The 19,439-nt window shown below is 40.3% G+C and overlaps 1 protein-coding gene across 2 annotated transcripts in view; it reads right to left on the bottom strand.

The window, feature by feature from the left end:
* VPS41 (VPS41 subunit of HOPS complex) overlaps window positions 1-18,691 on the bottom strand; it is a 169,633-nt gene extending 150,942 nt beyond the window's left edge. Inside the window, exons 1-3 of one of the 2 annotated variants that reach the window (XM_044385612.2) lie at window positions 18,625-18,660; window positions 15,217-15,288; window positions 10,613-10,651 (exon numbers count right to left, since the gene is read on the bottom strand). In XM_044385612.2, coding sequence (XP_044241547.1) covers window positions 10,613-10,651; window positions 15,217-15,288; window positions 18,625-18,645 — 132 coding nt within the window. In that variant the 5' untranslated portion in view covers window positions 18,646-18,660. Of the gene's footprint in view, window positions 1-10,612; window positions 10,652-15,216; window positions 15,289-18,624 lie in introns of both variants that reach the window. The other variant, XM_026502942.4, reaches the window with a different exon arrangement.
* Window positions 18,692-19,439: the final 748 nt, after the last annotated feature.

Genomic DNA, 19,439 nt, shown 5'->3' with positions numbered 1-19,439 from the left:
CTGCCTGTTACTGAGAGAGAATAAAAATGATAGTGGGTATGGAGCTGGAAGCCCCCAAGCCAAAGCTAAAAGACAGTTAGTTGCCACTTGCTTGTCCCTAAATTAAACCACGATCCTTTTGAGGACACGGCATGGGATAAAACAGTTCTCAGCTCATGTTAGAAGGCCCTGGGATCTGTTTTTAACAAAAGGACCGCTCGAAGTCCTGGTTTCACCATCTCCAAAATAACAACAGAATGCCAGTTTCATGTAACTGTTTTAAGGATTTGTGAAATCAATTCATTTATCCATTCACAAGCAGCTCTGTTAGTGAGACCCAGTGACAGGGGCCCGGCCCTCATGAAAGTACCTAGCACCGAAGTGGATAAAAATAACAAAACAGTGGCAGCAGCATGCTTAATGAATGCCTTCTCATGTCAGGCCAAGCGCTAAACACACATTATCTCCCTTAATAGCCACTCAACAATGTGTCCCTTATAAGCATTCTACATAACACCATTTTGAGACACACAATACAGAACTTCTGAGAGCACCAAAGACATTCTGCCAACCTAATCTCTCTTGAGCCCATTCCAGTCAGGCCCCACGCCACTTCCACTGCCACAAGCCACCACAACTGCTCCTATATGGATGGCCAATGGCCTCACCTTTGCAGATTCAAGGGTGAGTCCTAGAGTTCCTCTTATTACTCCTCTCCATGGCATCTGGCACAGTTGGCCACGCCCTTCTTCCTGAGATGCATTCCTCCCTCAGTTTCTCGGATACCACTCTCATTTGCCTTTCTTTCTATCTCACTGGCTACTTCTTCTCAGTGTCCTTTGCTGATTTCCCTTCAGCCACCAGATCTCAAAAATGCTGTATACCCCTTAGGTCCAGGTATCAGGATTTTCATTTATCTGATTTCAAGCCCTAAATAATTTCAACCAGTTTCATGCTTTTAAACACCGTCTAAATGGTGCCTCAAAAATTCTTATCTCATGGGGCGCCTAGGTAGCTCAGTCAGCTAAGCGTCTGCCTTCGGCTCAGGTCATGAACCCACGGTCCTGGTATGGAGCCCCACATCGGGCTTCCCGCTCAGCAGGGAGCCTGCTTCTCCCTCTCCCTCTGCCCCCCCGCCCCGCACTCTCTAATAAAATCTTAAAAAAAAAAAAAAATTCCTACCTCCAGCCCAGACCTGCACTAGTCTTCTTTATCTAACTACCTACCTGACATTTCCACTTGGATGCCTAACTGACATCTCCAACTTAAAACAGCCAAAATGGAACTTCTGATTTACCCCACCACGAACACCTTATCCTGAGCACCAAAACCAGAGCTAGCCAGTCTTATCCTATCTCAGTTCACAACTCCACCTTTCCAGTTGCTCACCCTTGATTCCTCTCTTTCACTTCCACCCCCATGTCCTGGTCAAGAAATCCACTAGCTCTACTTTGAAAACTACCCTAAATCCTTCATCACTTCTAGAAAGAGCTCTGCCAAAGCCTAACTGGTCTTGCTGCTTCCTACTTGCTATCTCCAAGACTTTTTTCAAACGGCATCCAGAGCGCTCTCACTAAAACAATAGCCTCCCATGGCTTCCATCTTCTTCAGAGTAAAAACCAAGTCCATGAATTGGTTTATAGGCTCTTTGTTCTGGCCACTCACTACTTCATTTCCTAACACTCAAGCCCCACTCGCATCCTCCAAGATGTCCAGCAACCCTACTTGAAGATACTATGCTTGCTCTTCCTTTTACCCATAAGACCTTTATCCCATGTATTTACTCGAATGTCATCTTATTAGAGAGGCCCTCTCTGACCACCCAGGATGAAACAGCACCTCAGCCCACTCCAAAGTTATTTTTATTCACAACATTTATTACCACCAAATATGTTTTTGTTTACTATCTGCCTCCTTCATCAAATACTGATGTAGCCTAGCACCCAGAAGATAAAAGTACTCAATAAATACTTGCCGAAAAAATAAAATGATCAATCAGTCCATCTTGGATTGCCTAAAATAATTTCTCTCCTAGGTAGTGAAATTATAAATTCTGTTCAAATATATGTCATCCCAGAGCCATGTTCATCTTTTCAATCTCTACAAACGGCAGAAATACAGGTTCACAAATCTGTATTTGCATCCAGAAAGTTTCTACTAAGTTTCCAAACATATAATTTTTATAATATATGCTTCAAAGAGAATGTTTATCCATGCCTGGGTGATGCAATAATCAGCAAAACCTGTTAATATTAATAGCTCATTAAATGAAAGAGCAAATTTTTGATCCAAAGGCTATTTGGAAGGATATACTATAACCCCATGCTCCATTTTTCTCAGCAATCAATCTCATAACAAGGTACATTACCATTTTAGTTACTAGTTGCTCTAAATTTGTTTATTAAAATTAATACACGTGAAGAATCAATTTGAGTTTCAATAAATGATTCATACTGTTCTACCTACCAGGTAAGATAAATAAATTATTTTTGTGTGATGCGTTTTCTGATTAAAAAGAACTATCTTCTGATTTCTCACAATGACTGGTTTTCATTTTAACAAAACTGACAAAGAACACTCCTGGTGGCTGATGCACCTAGAAGTTGCATTTTACTTTAATATTAATTTCTCATTCAACATAAATTGCATGTAGGTTTATTTTAAATAGGTTGAGCTATTTGTCCATCCGCGACTGACGTGCACAGAACACACACGTTTGCACGCATGCATAAATGAGTGCATGTAAAACCTGTGAAATCTGAGTCAGGTCTCTGGATTGTTATCGATATTGATTTCCTGGTTGTGATGTTGCACCGGGGTTAGGCACGATGTCACCCTCTGGGAACTGAGTGACGGTATAGAGAATCTCTCTGTTATTTCTTACAACTGCATGGGATTCTACACTTCTCTCAACATTTAAAACTTTAAAAACATATCTTAAGGGAAAAAAAAGGTCTACTAGAATTAAAAACAATTTTTGCTTTATGTAAAATCTTGGCCGAAATAAAGGGAACAAGAAATAAACCTAACTTTTTCCTAACTTCCTCGTTTGAGTGTGAGGTAAGGAAGGACACGCAGTTTCATTTTGAGTCCCACTGCTTTGCGACCCAAAAGTTCTGTAACATCGACACAAAGGACTGCAAGAATATTACAGAGATTAATGTGTTTTGTTAAAAAAAAATAATTGTATTGTTTTGCTAAGTAAGTATTCATATTTTTAAAAACTTGGAAAATGAAGGCAGATAATAGTAAATAAAATAAGAATCACATGACCCAGTGACACTATGGTCCTGTTGTTTTTTTTTCTATGCTTACATGAGGATTTTGGAGGGTGGAAAAAACTGGATTATATCCTAAATCAGGAATTAGTAAACTACAACCAGCCCATCTAGGCAGATGCCTGTTTTAATACAGCTTTCAAGCAGGTTTTTACATTTTTATATGGTTACATACGTACATAATATTCTCAATACTGTCTCTGTCTGCAAAACTTTAAATATTTACTATCTAGACCTTTACAGAAACAGCTTGCCAGCCTCTGCTCTAAGTGACATTTTTGTAAAATGTTTTTCTTTATTATAAAGATAATATAATTCCTTTCCGGACATTTAGTCCGTTTCCAAATTTTTATATTATAAACAAAGTTGCAATGAACATTCTTGCAGCTAAATTTCCATACGCAAAGATGAATGTACTTTTCCAAGGGGATATAACTTAGTAACTAACATTTTAAAAATATTTTATAAATGTTTATAATTATTTTCTAAGTAAATAACATTATTTTATGGCAAAGCATGAGTTTATTACAATTATTTAATGTTATCTATAAATTAGCAAAACAAATTCTCTATTCTCTAGACAAGGCAGCAAAGTTCAAAGATTCTGAAAACTGATATTTTCCACTAGCTGAACAAAATCTGTAACATCACCCCAAATATCATTTTATACATAGGCAGGAGTTCCAAGGGAGATTTTTTTTTTTTTTTTAATCTTCTCCAATTCTACAAAGATAACCAGAGGAAGAGTCTGGAATAAAATTAGGTCACAGGCAAATCGGAGGCAGTGTAACTACAGAGTAGAAGGCCAGGCTTCGGAGTCCAACTGTGGGATTCAAATCCATTTGCCAGCAGGTGACCCTGTGCAGTTACCTAAACACTGTAAGTCTGTTTCATCATCTGTAAAATAGAAGCAGTAATCATGGCCAAAACTTGGGCTAGTGAATATATCTAAAGAGCTTACCAAAGTGCCAACTGCTGTTTCCTACACTAAATGTGTTTGTTTTTGTAATAATCTTCATTATCAAAATAGATTCTGAACACTGCTCATTCCACTACACCATCTTTGCTCCAAAGAGAGCTCAGAACCTCCTCTAAAGCAGCAACTTGTAGGATTTTCAAAATAAAATCCCAGATACTAGCTTGCTCATTTGTTTTGCATTAAAAACATATTCAATATGAAAGCATATTATTTGTTTCAGCCTGATCAAAACCATTATAAAAAGGAGTGACCAGTGGATTAGAAAAGTACCACTTCAAAGTAAAAAACTGAATCTAGGGATATCAACTTCCGGTTTAAAACAACTTTTTCCTTTAACTGCCCAATAGTGGAGTTTACTCAGTTCCTTACAACACAGCTAAACTAGATGCTCTGGAATCTTCTTGACTCCCCTACCGAGTTCCTCTCACATACTATCCCACACTTCCTCTTGGCTGAACTTGAGAAGCATTTCCTCTTTGCCTTCTGCTCCTGCCGAGCCCAGATCCCTACATCCCTATTAGCTCTTTAGGGGCTTACACTAGAACTTCCTGCCATGGGTCTCTCCTTCCAGTTCATCTGTCACCAACCCCTGTATCCACCCCCAACAATCAAGGCCTTGGCTGGCTCCCCAGTGTCCATCAGATCAAGTTCAAACTGTCTGGTTTGACATATTAGTAGCTTTACAGCCTCACCCTAGCTTCCTTGTCCAGCCTCATTTCCCCAGCTTCCTCCACATTCCAGCCACACTGAGTGCCTCCCCGCGGTTGGCTGAACGTGTGTGCACTTTCATCACTCAGTCTCTTCCCAAAGACTTGCCCAGCCTCTGCCTAGATTCATCTTCCATACTTAACTCTTGAAGACTCCAAATGAAGCCATTCCCGACTAATCATCCACTTCTCCGGGCTCCTGTAGCACTCTGCCACCACCCATACCACAGCAATCGTCCCCAAGTGTTGACAGCAGCTTAGAGTTTCAAAATGGGAATGAAGCTCTTCTGAACACATACTTCTGTGTTATATTCTTCAAGACTAAAACACCATTTAAGAAACAGTCTGGCTTATCATATCAAGGTGGAATACACAGAGTATATATTAGAAGCAAAAAAATAGTAGAGGCGAGGAACACTTTAGTTATCCTACAAAATTTGCCACAACTCCTTTAGTATTAACATGAAGGCAAGCCCCTTAACTATGTTACCTATTAAATAACATACTTACTCCCCTGGTTGTTACTCCAGTTTTGAATTTCTACTTTAACTGCAAAGTACAACTTAAAATTCTCAAAAGTTTTACATGCTGACATATACACCACTGTCGATTACATTAATTATACGACACCCAGCAATTTCATTTGGTTGCAGGTTTCAAGAATAATGAAGAAAACACAGACTATTTTGAGCAGTTGATATTCCTTTCTTGAACACAAAATGAGACGTTGGAAGAAAACTAAGGGAAAAACTTCATGACACTGGACGTGGCAATGATTTCATGGATATGACACCAAGAGTACAGGGAGAAAAGCAAAAATAAACTGAACTACATCAAAATTTTAAAACTTCTATGCATCAAAGAATACACTCAACAGTGAAAAGGCAACCTGTAGAGTGGGAGAAATTATTCAAATATTGGAAACTGTATAACTGAATAGGGATATAGAGAAAGATATATTCTTTAGGTATTACATTATTTATATTCTTTATACAGACAGAGTTAAATCACAACTCTACAGATCTGTATCTATATGTCAATCCATCTATCCTATTCACAGGTTGTTGAGTTATACATAAACATAACAGGTAGAGCTCTATCTTTATCTATCTTTATCTGATAAGGACTAACATCCAGAATATATAAAAAGCTCCTCAACGCAACAACAAAAACCAAAACTACACGATTTAAAAATGGGCAAAGGACTTGAATAGACATTTCTTCAAAGAAAATATGCAAATGGCCAACAAGCTTATGAAGAGATGTTTGATATCACTTGAACATTAGGAAAATGAATGAAAACTACAATACTACCTCACACCTGTCAGGAAGGCTTCTACAAAAACAAACAGAAAAAGAGAAAAAACAAGTGTTGGCACAGATGTGGAGAAATTAGAACCCCCAGGCACTCCTGCTGGGAACGTAAAGTGGTGCCGTCTCTATGGAAAATGGTAAAAGAGTTCCTCAAAAAATTAAAAACAGCATTACCATGTGATCCAGCAATTCCACTTTTGGGTACATAGCCAAAAGAATTAAAAGCAGTTGTCTCAAAGAGATATGTTTAAACTCATATTCATTGCAACATTGTTCACAAAAGCCAAAAGGTAAATGCAACTCAAGTGTCCATCAGTGGATGAACGGGTAAAATGTGGTACTGACATACCATGGAATATTATTCAGCCTTAAAAAAGATGGAAGTTCTCTGACACATGCGACAAAACAGATGAACCATAAGGGCATGCTGCTAAATGAAATAAGCCAGTTCCAAAACGACCAATACTGCATGATTCCACTTATATGAGGTATCTAGAGCAGTCAAATTCAGACACAGAAAGTAGAAGGGTGGTTGCCAGGGGCTGGGGGAGGAAGAATGGGGAATTGTAATTTGATGGGCACAGAGTTTCAGTTTTGCAAGACGAACAAGTTCTGGAAGTAGGCTGCTCAGCAACATGGATGTACTTAATACTAAACTACGCACTTAAAAATGGTTAAGATGGCAAGTGTTTTTAAGATTTTATTTATTCATTCATTCATTCATTCATTCAGAGAGCTCAAGCAGTAGGGGAGAGAGAGACAATTTCAAGCAGACTCCACACTGAGCATGAGCCCAACACAGGGCTTGATCTCATGACCCTGAGATCATGACCTAAGCCGAAATCAAGAGTCCAACGCTTACCAGACTACTGAGCCACTCAGGTGCCCCAAGGTGGCAAATTCTATGTTATGTGTATTTTATCACAATTAAAAAATGTTTAAAAATAAACTTAAAAATTTTTTAAAGAAGAATTTCAGAATAACCTGATGCTAGGGTCTTCCCAGTATAAAAGCCCAGTCTATATGAAATGCCGCATTTCATAAGGAAACAGATAAGTTGTTACAACACATGGTTGAAAACACTAAACACTGTTCTTTGCAGAAATGGAAACTATCTGAGCACTTGAATAAAGAGGTAGAAATACTTGAAGGAAATGCTGCCCTGTGAAAGCTGAATTAACAGTAAAAAATCTAGTGGGGCAATAGAGGAAGAAGAGAAAAGGAAAAATAAAGATTCTTTGGCAACAGGACAGTGTCTCACAATCTCCATCCTGGATCTGGAAAGTGATTCAAACTGAGACACCCAGGACAAACAGCTCCAAAGACTGAATTATAAACCAATTCACTATACTTAAAAGCCCAGACTTGGTCTATCACCAGCCTGACTCCTTTGTTGGCCCATGAACCCACTAGAAGCTGTATATCTGGGAGACTAGCCACCCTGGGTCCCAGAGTCTCAGGGAGTGTCTCCAAGCCCTGCAGCTGAAGCCCCAGGCTGTAAAATGAGCACCAGCATTACTTCTAAAAGACAGACTGAGGATCGCCAGCTTTCGTGGAGTGCTTCCCACGTGCTAAGCACCATGCAAGACGCTTCGCAAACAGCAATCTTATCTAACCCTCACGGCAACATACGGCAACCACGTGAGAGAACTGAGGAACAGAGGAGCTGGCTGCAAGGCCACACAGCAGGTACAAATATAGCTGAGATATGAACCCAAGGCCTGCCTCCACAGTCCCTCAGTGCCCGCCAATGCAGAAGACACCAGAGCCAGAAGGCAAATGAAGGAAAGAGCCCAGATCTGGGGGCTAGAGTTTGAACTCCTTTCTCCCTCAAACCAGCTGTCTGACGTTAGACGGTCAGGTTACCTTTTGGGTCTCGATTTTTTCAACTTTACAAGAATGATCTTTTCCTTCCATGTCTTTCCTGAGTGGTCAACTCTTATTTCCTACCTTCCTAGTTTTTCAACCATTTCTACTGAGTTTTAGAATTTCTGGTTTAAGATAGTTTTTCCAGGGGCGCCTGGGTGGCACAGCGGTTAAGCGTCTGCCTTCGGCTCAGGCCGTGATCCTGGCATTGTGGGATCGAGCCCTACATCAGGCTTTTCTGCTATGAGCCTGCTTCTTCCTCTCCCACTCCCCCTGCTTGTGTTCCCTCTCTCACTGGCTGTCTCTATCTCTGTCGAATAAATAAAATCTTAAAAAAAAAAAAGAGTTTTTCCAATCTGCAAATACTTGTTTAAAGACATTCAATTCAGGATGGAGTGCTGTGCTGCTGCTTGTTTCTGCTGACAATGTTTGATTCTCACTTGACTTTCTTACTATATTTTTTTGAATGGATGCTCCCTGCCATTTCCGTTCAATTTTACAAGTCTCAGATTGCCCGGACAGCAACAATAGGTGCTCCTATGAAGGGGATGAGGTATTTGAATGGTTTACTAGGTCTCTTAGTTACATGGGTGAATGAAGTACATTTTCTTTAATAAGTGGTACATTTTTTTGGTACTGGTGAGAGAGGGGTAGGCAAGTATCCTGATTTCCTGCTTTGTACCTTTAAATTCCCCCCTTTCCTTTAAGGTCACCACCATGCTTTCAAGGGATGCCTCCCCTTTCTCTCTAGGACCAGCCTCATCCCAACACTGTCCCCTCTGGTCCCACACCCTGTCAAGCCCCGTCATTTAAATTCTCCCAACAGCCAGTGCTCTGATCCAGCAGATGTCACGCCTGTTCTCAGGACTGCCCACTCAGGGTGGGGCCTTCTCCCTCCTGTGGGCGGGGAGGAGATGGGGGGACTTTTGCATGTATACCACCCCTGCTGGGACTCAGCTACACTCTCTTCATTTCCAATTGGCCTCCACAAGACTCAGCTCCAGACTCAATCCAGAGCCGGCTCTGCTGGTTTGGGATCTGTATTTCCCCACTTATACTGAAGTTTACAGCACACCCTGTTTCCTGATTACGTAGGAGGCATGAGTTATGTGTGCTTTGTTTGCTCTCCCTGTGGATCTGTTTAGTATCTGAAGGATGTGTGGAAAGATTTATTTAGGTGGCTGCCAACATCCTCCTCACCTCTGAAATGAAATTCTTGGACAGGACTCCAACACTGCAGAATTCTATACCAGTGATTCTGAGAATATGGTTAACCAGAAATCTCCAAAAATGAGAACAGTAAGCTAAATTGCTTTTCAGTTCTTTATTAAAACATCAGCAAGTATTATACCGTATCTATAGCAAACTCTGTAGTGCCTTATCAGGAGCCCCAAAGAGAGGATCAGAGGTCGTCGGCAGGACAAATATTAGGAACCATGCCTCACAGCCAAACTGCAAACGCCTAACAGTATAATACAAAAGATGTTCTCTAGATGAATATGTTTAAGCCCACCTTTTCCAAAACAAAATCCATGTAATAACTATATTCAATATCAACCTAAATTTATAGACTACACTGGTTACAGTCACATTGGTATGAATTTCCACCAGGTTATCGTAGATATTTTTTCATTCCTCTGAGCTAAATGAAATAATAAAAGGAAAAAATATAATTTTTATTATTAGTCCATCCATCAAACTGATAAGTTCATTAATTTCTGTTAAACTAATTCCTTATGCATAGTCTTGAAAAAAAATTTTTTTAAAAAGCCCACCCTTATATATTACTTTATTCTCCTTAAAATATAATCTTTAGCACAACTTAGCTCCTCAACAGTTTTTCAGATACTTTCCTTCTTTTTTATGAATTTCATGATTTTCATATGAATCATATGAATTATGAAACGATAATTTCAATGATTTAGAAATTACACCACTGAGCATGTCGTATTCATTAAAAGAATGAAGAAAGAATAAATACTGCAGAACCTATAGTGGTTGTTTTAAAATTTATTTATTTATTTATTTATGAAAGAGAGAGAGCCCACACAAGAGTGGGGGAGGGGAAGGAGGCAAAGGGAGAGAGAGAATCTTAAGCAGGCTCCACACCCAGTGCAGAGCCCAACTTGGGGCTCAATCTCACAATCCTGAGATCATGACCTGAGCTGAAATCAAGAGTCAGGGGCCCCTAAAATACAGATTTTTTAAGTGTCAAGATTAGTCTGTAAAACTTTGCATCAAATTTCCTACTGTCAATACACTTCAAGTTAAACTACTATTCAAGATCAAGAGAAAGCATTCCTTTCCCTATTTAAGTCAATCCATTTAATATTTTTAAAGACAACTGTCATGTTCTTCCCCAAGGCTCAATCACCTACGGCCTTACTTTACCACCCCAAGCCCCAGCAATGTCACATTTAACAAGGCAGAACAAGTTCAAGATAACATGGTGAGCAAGAAATTCTCAGGCTCCCGAACCACCACCTTACCTCAGACTCATCTGTAGATTCTTCGAGAGACTCGGTTTCCTACAAAGCACAGAGGGGGAAAATGGTCAGAAGAGATGACAAAAGAATAAAATAAGGGAAAAGAGTTATCGCATCCCCACCACCAACATCCACCTGCCCTTTCTGGGAAGTAATTTGCAACTACAGTTGAAAGGACTTCACACAGTCTGACTCTCATAGGCCTCCCACAACTTCCCACATCTGGCAGGACTGAGATGGTTATTCTGGGGCCGCTCAGACCCCTGGCTCCTGCTGACTTCCCTCGAGTGGTCAGCAGGTTAACAAATGGCCCCAGGAACTGTCAGGTGAGTACGCAGAAGGCTCTTTCCTTCGCTAAAAATGGAAATAGGTCTGGCAAAGCAGCCTTACTGATCTTGGAAGGGAAGAGGAAACTGCCACCTCAAATCATCTATAAGCCAATTCTTATACTGAAAAGCCCTTGTGCTATTAATTATTGTGCTATTAATCTGGTGAAGTCAAAATGACTGTCTTGCTTAAACAGTTTTTCACAAAAGAATTCCCCTAGAGTGGTAACTATCAGACATTGTGCAAACAAGCTCTATAATTTACATTCACTCTTTAAACCATTAACCGGAAGACAAATTCTGCCATTTAACACAGTTCCCCCCTTGCTAGACAATGAATCTTGCTGCTCCGGAGAAAACAAAGCAAAAAGGGAAAAATTGACTTGATCCTGCTAATCTCTCACCTGTCCACTGAAAGAGAGAATCTGCTGATGCCACGCATCCTCAAAGAGGTCAGCAAAATGAAGATTTACTTAACGTACTTATAGATATCAATAGCAATAAAAGGTTACAACTAATATGCTGACACTGAATGTAAGCATTTTACAACAATCCATGAGATAAAGAAAGAACAAAAAAAATGGGGCAAGGACATTTTAGATATAACTAATATTTCTCACGGGAAAAAATAAACATTTTAAAGCAAGTCAGATGCATATATTACTCGGTGCAAGTTGTATAGCAGGATAAACACAAATCTGGTGTTCGAAAACATTTTAATTCCATTCATGGAAAATTAGGAAGAACCTGGCAGGTGGCAGGCTGCCTGTGGAACAGCCTTGTGGACAACACAGTTCCCGCTCTGAAAGGCCATCTGTAAAATGGGGACAAATGTTACTTGTAATTAAGAATTTTACTGCAGTTGTATCATTATCCATGATGAACCTCAGAATCTGCTCTAAATCCCAATGTGGCCGAATTAGTTTGAATGTTCTCCTAAGTATTAGAAAATTCTTATTAAATTGGAGCTACAATCTCTCCACAGTAACTTTTTGTTCTTAGCACCAATAAGACACATAAAAAATCCAATTCTTCTACTACTTGACAGTTCTCCAGAGAGTTAATGACACGTATCATGCCTGCCCTTCTAAATTGTTTTTCCTCTGTGCTAACCATCGTCAGCTCACCATCCTGATCCTTCTCTTCTGGACACACTCCATTTATTATTAACAGTCACTATTCTGACATCTTTACTGAACATCTATTATATATATCCCCACAATGTTAAATGCTTTGCACCTAGCATCTTAGAATTTTCTAATGACCCTTGAGGTAAGAACACTGAGGCTTAAAGGCTGAACTTAATGACTTCTGACACCCTTTCCGCCCCTGACTGTTTCTGAAAATTAAGTTACTAACATCAGCAAAACAAGGCTTTGACAACCATGCCAATGACCTGCACCTAGATTCCTATTCCCCAACCCAAGTCCTCTAAAAGGACACTGGATTACTCTTTCCAGAAAAATTCCATTCAACCTAAGGACTTTTTTTTCTTATTTGAAATCCATTCAACTAGGCACATGAGGAAAAGGGCAAACGTCCCATTTATGTTCTTCATTAAAACAAAAGCGTTAAGTCCCCACCCAGCAATGTCAACCAACAACTCAAAATTGAATTATACTCTTGCTCTGTACCAAAAAGCATGCAGTGCCAGAATCCGACACCACGAGGCATGCAGCTCCCAGAAAACAGAGTCTTTGGGGAAAACCAGGCTCTCAGAGAAGCTTCCTGTGGCTGCTGGTATCAATGAGAACATACTCCAAGACACTCCCAAACTGACCCCTGGCACAGGCACAGACCTCCCCAACATAGCTGTGGCCCTGAAAAAAAAAAAAAAAATCACACTTTTGTCCACAATCCAACCAAAGCAATGCATGAGTGACTTCAGGAACCAGTCTATTTCTTAGCTTCATCCACTCAATAAGCCCCTCTGCTTAATGTTCTAGAGACTGAGGGGCAAACCAGAAGACAGGAAGCGAATGTCCTAGTGAGGGATCCAGGAAGCTAGGCTGAATGGTAAGGTTAAAATTCAGAAAGAGTCAGTGGTTTTCAACATTTTTTAACTTCACACTATCTTTTAAAGAACTTCAAATCCTGAAAATGTAAGTTACAAAACTGCGCTGTTCTCTGAGTGAAATAAACCAGACACATATTGTATGATTCCACTTATATGAAGCAGAAAGTATAACAGAGTAGACTAGGGCCTGGGCGGGGGGGGGTGATGTGCTGTTAGTATTTAATGGGTACAGAGTTTCAGTCTATGATGACGGAAAGTTCTAGAGATGGATGGTGGTAATGGCTGCACAACAATGCAAATGGACTTAATGCCACCGAATCAGATGTTTAAAAGTGGTTGAAGTGGTAAATATGATGTATATCTTACCACAGTAAGAAAATTGTGCTGTTCTGTTTGAAGCAAACATGATGGGCTGGAAGGCACAGAGTGATACAAATGTAGAGCTGGACAAAATCTGGGCAACAGCTGAAAGCTAAACGCAACGACTTCTTTTGCAAATCAATCCCTTAAACTCAGTCACAGATCCACGAATCTTGGTGCCTTGACATGTGACCTTCTGAATCTATACACACTGTGGCAGGGGGTGGGGGAGTGTGCAGAACTTGGGGGAGAACTGTAAGCTGGAGCCCGAGGAAGGCCAGCTCTGAGAGGAAGGCCAGCTCTGACGTCTGCAGGATGAAGAAACAGAGCAGAGACCAGGCCCCAGGAAATCAGCCTGGCTTGGGGATAGACTTGAAACACTCAATGCTGCACTGCCACCTTCTCTCCTTCCGAACAGACTGTGTAACACAGCTAAGCTTAATGGAAGGCAGGGTAAGAGAGATCCCAATGTTGGACACAGGCAGAGGTAAGAGAATATATCTATGTGATATGTATCTCCATTTCAAAAAGCTCAAAGGAGCTGTGGCCAGTTTGGGGCACTGAGGACTAGGCTGGCTGAGTAGGAAAGATGAAAGAGTACCTGGGGCGTGGGTAAGAGTGGGCAGACTCAGGGTACCAACCCCACTGAGCCCCACAGGCTCAGCTATCGCACTCACTGTCGTCTGCAAAGGAAGGAAAACCTGGATGTCTGCCCAGTGTGGAAAAAGGGACCAGCTAGGCGGCCTAGTGACCCAGTGCCAAATCTGACTTTCGCATCACAGTGAAATAAACTCAGTTTGGGGAACTGCCTAACACCCAGGCAAACACTCCATCTTTACAGATTCTGATGCAGTAAGTCTAAACAAGAGCCCAGAATCACAAGCATTTGGTAACAAAAACACTGAGGAGGGAACCAAGTTCTCAGAAGAAACAAAGGCAAGGGTGACTGAACAGCCAAGAATGCGGAGCTGCAGGAAACACAGAACCCCAGACCTGAGGAGTGCTCCCTCTCCAAGGTGGTAACGAGGCTACTAGAGAGACCACGAATAATCAGCTGGTGACACTGGCCTTCAGCTAGCCAGCCCAGACAAAGAGGAGAGGAAAAACTCATAAGGCAAGAAGCACGTCCAGCTAAGCTAATTTGGGACTACAGTTTGGTTACATGATGGTAAAGAGTGAATCCTCTAGAAACCTCTCTAATCCTGTGTTTTAGCAAACTCTGGTTTGGGGCTTTGTTTCTTCTTCAGTTATTAGTGAAGTTGCTTTTAATAGATCTTGATCAAGTTGTTAAAAGAGAGAGAGAGAAAGAAATACTGCATACTTGAGCAAAGCCCAGGTGTGGATGAACTGTTGTCTGACATAGAAGACACTTGGAGCTGGCCACTTTAACATACTTTATCTCATTTCCTACTCAAAAGGCTTCTGGAGAGTAAATAGCCCAGTTGGCAGGCAAGCAAACTGAGGCAAATATTTGTCGGTTTGACTTTTATTTTACAAACGGGACACAATCACATGGGAGTATAGGTGCTCGTGAACTGCCGTCTGATAATAAGTAAATGCTCTACGATAATAAGGATAACACTTACTCAAATTCTAAAATGTAGAGGGAAAATTCAAAAAAAAAGAAACTCTACTCTCTTGTCAAGGAATAGGTGGTCTGACTGATCAAATATTTTAATAGTTCCCTCATGGTTGGTTGGAAAGATGAAAGCGTTATGGGAATGGCAGAGTACAGAATGTAGGAAATGTAATCTACAATCCATTTGCATTAGTAACTTTCAAAAGTTTCAAGTTAAGATAAAACAACACAAATTCTACTGCATCTAACTTATTGACATTTTCAATTCAGAAGGCTATTCTCCCCCTAATGAATTCATTTCAATATTTTATTAAGCACGTAGTACCTGTAAAGCACTAGCTCTGTGAGAGATACAGACATGAGTAAGCTCTGTCCTTATTCTTGAGGACTCCGCAATCTGTAGTGGAGACAAGACAAATACACAACCAACCAGACTTCAAGCAGAACGTCATCCATAAAAGAGGTATAAACAAATACTGTTGGGCATCTGTGATAATGAAGGTCGACTATAAATCATTTTAAAGCTAAGTAAAACTGCTGGTTAGAAGATCTCCAGGCAGAATAAAGGCTGTTAGTCCTTTCTGGGAACTATATAATATATATGTAGTGACTGCTGCAAACTACCTTCACCATTCTCAGCATAAACAAAGATTTCCCAATGACTTAAAAAAATGTTCAATCGTGTCCAAAAAAGTGATTTTCTAGTTCACATGTGAACTACTTCACATTACATTAATTCAGTACAGATCTTACTATTTGGGTTCTAAAATTAAAGGGGAAAAAACCACAATCACCAAAGGATACAACGCTCAGAAGAGTTAAGAGAGATTTGGTTTTGTCTTGCTCATCATAAAGGCTGTTTGTATTTACAGTGCATGATGCCAAGGAAAAAGGCTTCCTTTGCCCTAACCTGTCATTGCAGTTAATTTTAATACACATCCCAGTTCTTAGAGCATTCTAGGGGGGTAAATTATGTCAAAATTTTCTAAAAGGTTCAAAGTGGCAGAACAGAACAATTTGCAAATTTATTTAACTCCACTTTTGTGCACTTTTAGCTTTCAAAACTCTGTACACAAAAGGCCAGGTTTTAATGGCTTCCTTACTGTGAAATGCACAAATCAAGCAGGGTGAGAAAAGTCTAACCATTTTTAATCTACAAAGGACTGATAATATAGGTACAATTATTTACTAGCTTTAAAAAATAAACAGGACAATTTGTGAATGTTTGCTTCTTTCTGCAATTGACAAAATACTGGTCTTTTTGAGAATGATACTGATAGAGGGATGAATGCCTGCTCTAACTGTATGCAGACAAGTGTCGAAGGTGAAATGATGACTTGAAAGACATTTATTAAGGTGATAGGGGCTCATTCTATTTCATAAAGTAAAATAATAATAAGAATTAAATAAATAAAAATTAGGATTAGGTTAAGTATTTTTTGAAAGGTGCGGTGGGGTATTTTAGTGAAAAATTGTGAGCTTTGGAGATAGAAGACTGGAGGTTTATTATAACTACAAGCCTGAATAAGTTACTTTAGTTGTCTGAATTTCCATTTGCTTATGTGTAAAATTCAATCATTTAACACATATAGTGGCACTATTCTAGGTATCAGGCAAACAGCAGTAAACAAATCCTTGCCATCATGAAGCTTACATTCTAATGGGGAGAAGATACAGAAATGAACACAGAAACATACAGAACAAATAAACAGAAATTTTAAAACACACTATGCCGGATAGTGATGAGTGTTAAGTGTTAAGGAGGAAAATAACGCAAGAAAGAGGTTCCAAGGAATGATCAAAGAAGATCTCACTGAAAAAGATAACACTTGGACAAAGAAATGAGGGAACTGAGGGAGAAAGCCCTACAGATATCTGGGGTCAAAAAAGGGAGCAGCATGAGCAAAGGCCCCGAGGTAGAAACATGTCAGCCTGTTGAAGTATCAGTAAGAAAGCCAAATATAGCTGATGCCCAGTGACAGAAAGGGAGCAGAGAAGAGCAGTGGAAAATGAAGTCAGAAAAGGGAGAAGAAGCATCTGGGGCAATGTCCTATAGGGCAACTTGGGTATTCTAAAGGAGTCTGGCTTTTCCTCAGAGCGCAATGGGAAGGCATTAGAAGTTCTGGAACATAGGAGGTGCTTGTCCTGACTTATATATCAGAATAAACATTTATCATACAGAATTCTTTTGTGAGGACCAAATATGACATGAAGAGTTTACACTGGAAAGTGCTATAAAAATTCAAAGCATTCTTATTATAGCACTAACTTCCTACGTGTGCTTTTTACATCAGACAGCTTTGCCAAACTTCTACACAAAACACTAGTAAATAAATACTCAGAGCACCTTTCTCTATTTCTACTACCTTTTATCTAAGATCTTGGCTTTTTGCTTTTAAATCAAACTACAAATAAGCTATATTTCAACCTGAAAGACTAACAGTGTGAAAACCAATCTCACCACTATCATCAAACCTCGCAATGACTCATGAAATTACATGTGCTTAACGAGCATTTTTCCTTTGAAGTGACTGGATCAGAAAAGGGAGGCTTCAGCGGTTGGTAGCAACACTCCTGTTATCACAGTGACCACCCAAACCAAATTTCTACCTTATTTCTTAATTACTGATATATATCAAATGTACGTAGGGCAAATTTTGATTATGTAAATGAAGTATGTTACAGATGGTACAAATTATCAACTAGTTAAACTTTTGTTACGGTACAGCTCATCATAAATCACTTTTTAAAGGCAATTATGGAAACTGATGACCCTGTTCATTTGTAAGGTTAAAACACTGACAACCTGAAAGCACCCTGGAAATGGAAAAATAGGTATTTCCTCACGTTCTGGCCTTTTGTCTGCACTTTTCTGTCTTCTTGATATCACTTTTTCATTTCAACTAACGTTTGACTACCACTGCCGGTAGGAAAATAACTCTACTGCCATCACTAACTACTATCTAAACTCCAGCACCACATGCCAAGTGTGGACTCGCTTTGCCATCTGATGTTCTGCCAGCAACAAATACTCTCATGTAACTTTTACCGAGCTCAATTTTTACTAAGCACTCTAACTGTTGTACTTATTCTATCTTAAACTACTCTCTGAGAACGGTACTCTAATATCTCCATCTTATAAAGTTAAATAACTAGCCCAATGTCACGTATTAAGAAAGAGAACCAGCACTGGACCTAGGTATTTTTGCTCCAGAACAAATGCACTTAACCACTGCTGCACGCCGTAGCTGACTTAGCTCTGTACCTAAAAACAATAGGTACGAAATAAAACGCATCATCCACTCTCTCCTAGCTAGCCCTTTTGCAAATCAACTCTAACTGCCTTAACTTCGACTGGAAAGGAACTTAAATTTCAGTCACCTGGCCTCAAAACTCAAGCCAACTCTTACGCTTCTCCAAGGGCAGTCAGTCCCTAGGATAGCCAGGCTGCCTTCAAGCCAAAATTTCACGGACGACAGGCCACAGGGGCAGCGGCAAAGCAAGGCCGCCTCACGAACGCCGGGGGTGTGTCGGAGCGCTTTCCCCCGGTGCCCTCCAAGAGCTGCCATCCCACCCGCCTCTCTGCTCCCGGAAAGGGACTTTCGCCAGCCTCGCGCCCCGCCGTGGGCCTGCCTCGCCCTCCGGCAGCTCCGCACCCCTACATGCTCCGCTCCAAGCCCCGACCGCCTCAACCTCGCCTCTCACTCCCTTGCCTAGCAGTTACAGCCTTTACCTGCTCCTCTGCTTCCGCCATGGTGCCGCCGGGGAGTCACATGACAGACCCGGAAATGAGAGACACCGAGACACTGGGGCCCAGGTGCTACTGGGAAATGTAGTTTCAGCAGCATCTGACCGGGGCGTCTTTTCCAGCTGGTGAGCCTGTTGGGCCTCATCTCTGCTTCTGACTCTCCAAGCTCAACGGAGTTGTACTGTGTGGAATCTAAACAGAACCATTGTTAATTCCATGATTTATTTTAGTGTTGTTCTTACTGGTCCCATGATTATGATATTATTTCCTAAATTTATTATATATCAGGCCCTGGGGTTATAGTTTTGCATGAATTTTCTCATTTAATCTTTCCATCAATCCCTCGTGTTTTCCTCATTTATAGAGGAGAACACTATGGCTCTGAGGTCACACAGCTTGTGAGGGGCAGAAGTACGATTAGAATTTGGCCGTGTCTAATGCCAAAGACTCTGATTAGCAAATGCTGCTTAGTCTACAAGTGTTCTTGTCCTTTTTAAAAAATATATTAAGTGAATGTAAAGCATAAGTCAGTCTTTGCAGTGGAGAACCAGATAAAAATTTATACTTCAAAAATATTTGGTTAGCTTGTACTGCTTGCTGCTTTAAGTTGACATCTTCTTTTGGCATCTGGACATTGAAATTAAAAAAAAAAACAAACCTCTGTCGTTTCATTAAATTAGTTGCTAAACTTGTATTGAATCTATTCTATAGTTAAATATTTAAGATAGAATATAAATTTGTCCTTGTTAAAATCTGTAAAACCACTGTATTTCTTTCATCCTCTCCATGTTTCTGGACAT

This window comes from Ursus arctos, unplaced genomic scaffold (assembly GCF_023065955.2).
Source record: "Ursus arctos isolate Adak ecotype North America unplaced genomic scaffold, UrsArc2.0 scaffold_3, whole genome shotgun sequence".
Classification (NCBI taxonomy): Eukaryota; Metazoa; Chordata; class Mammalia; order Carnivora; family Ursidae; genus Ursus; species Ursus arctos.
Note: the sequence above shows the minus strand (reverse complement) of the source record. Positions and strands in the feature narration are given on the sequence as shown.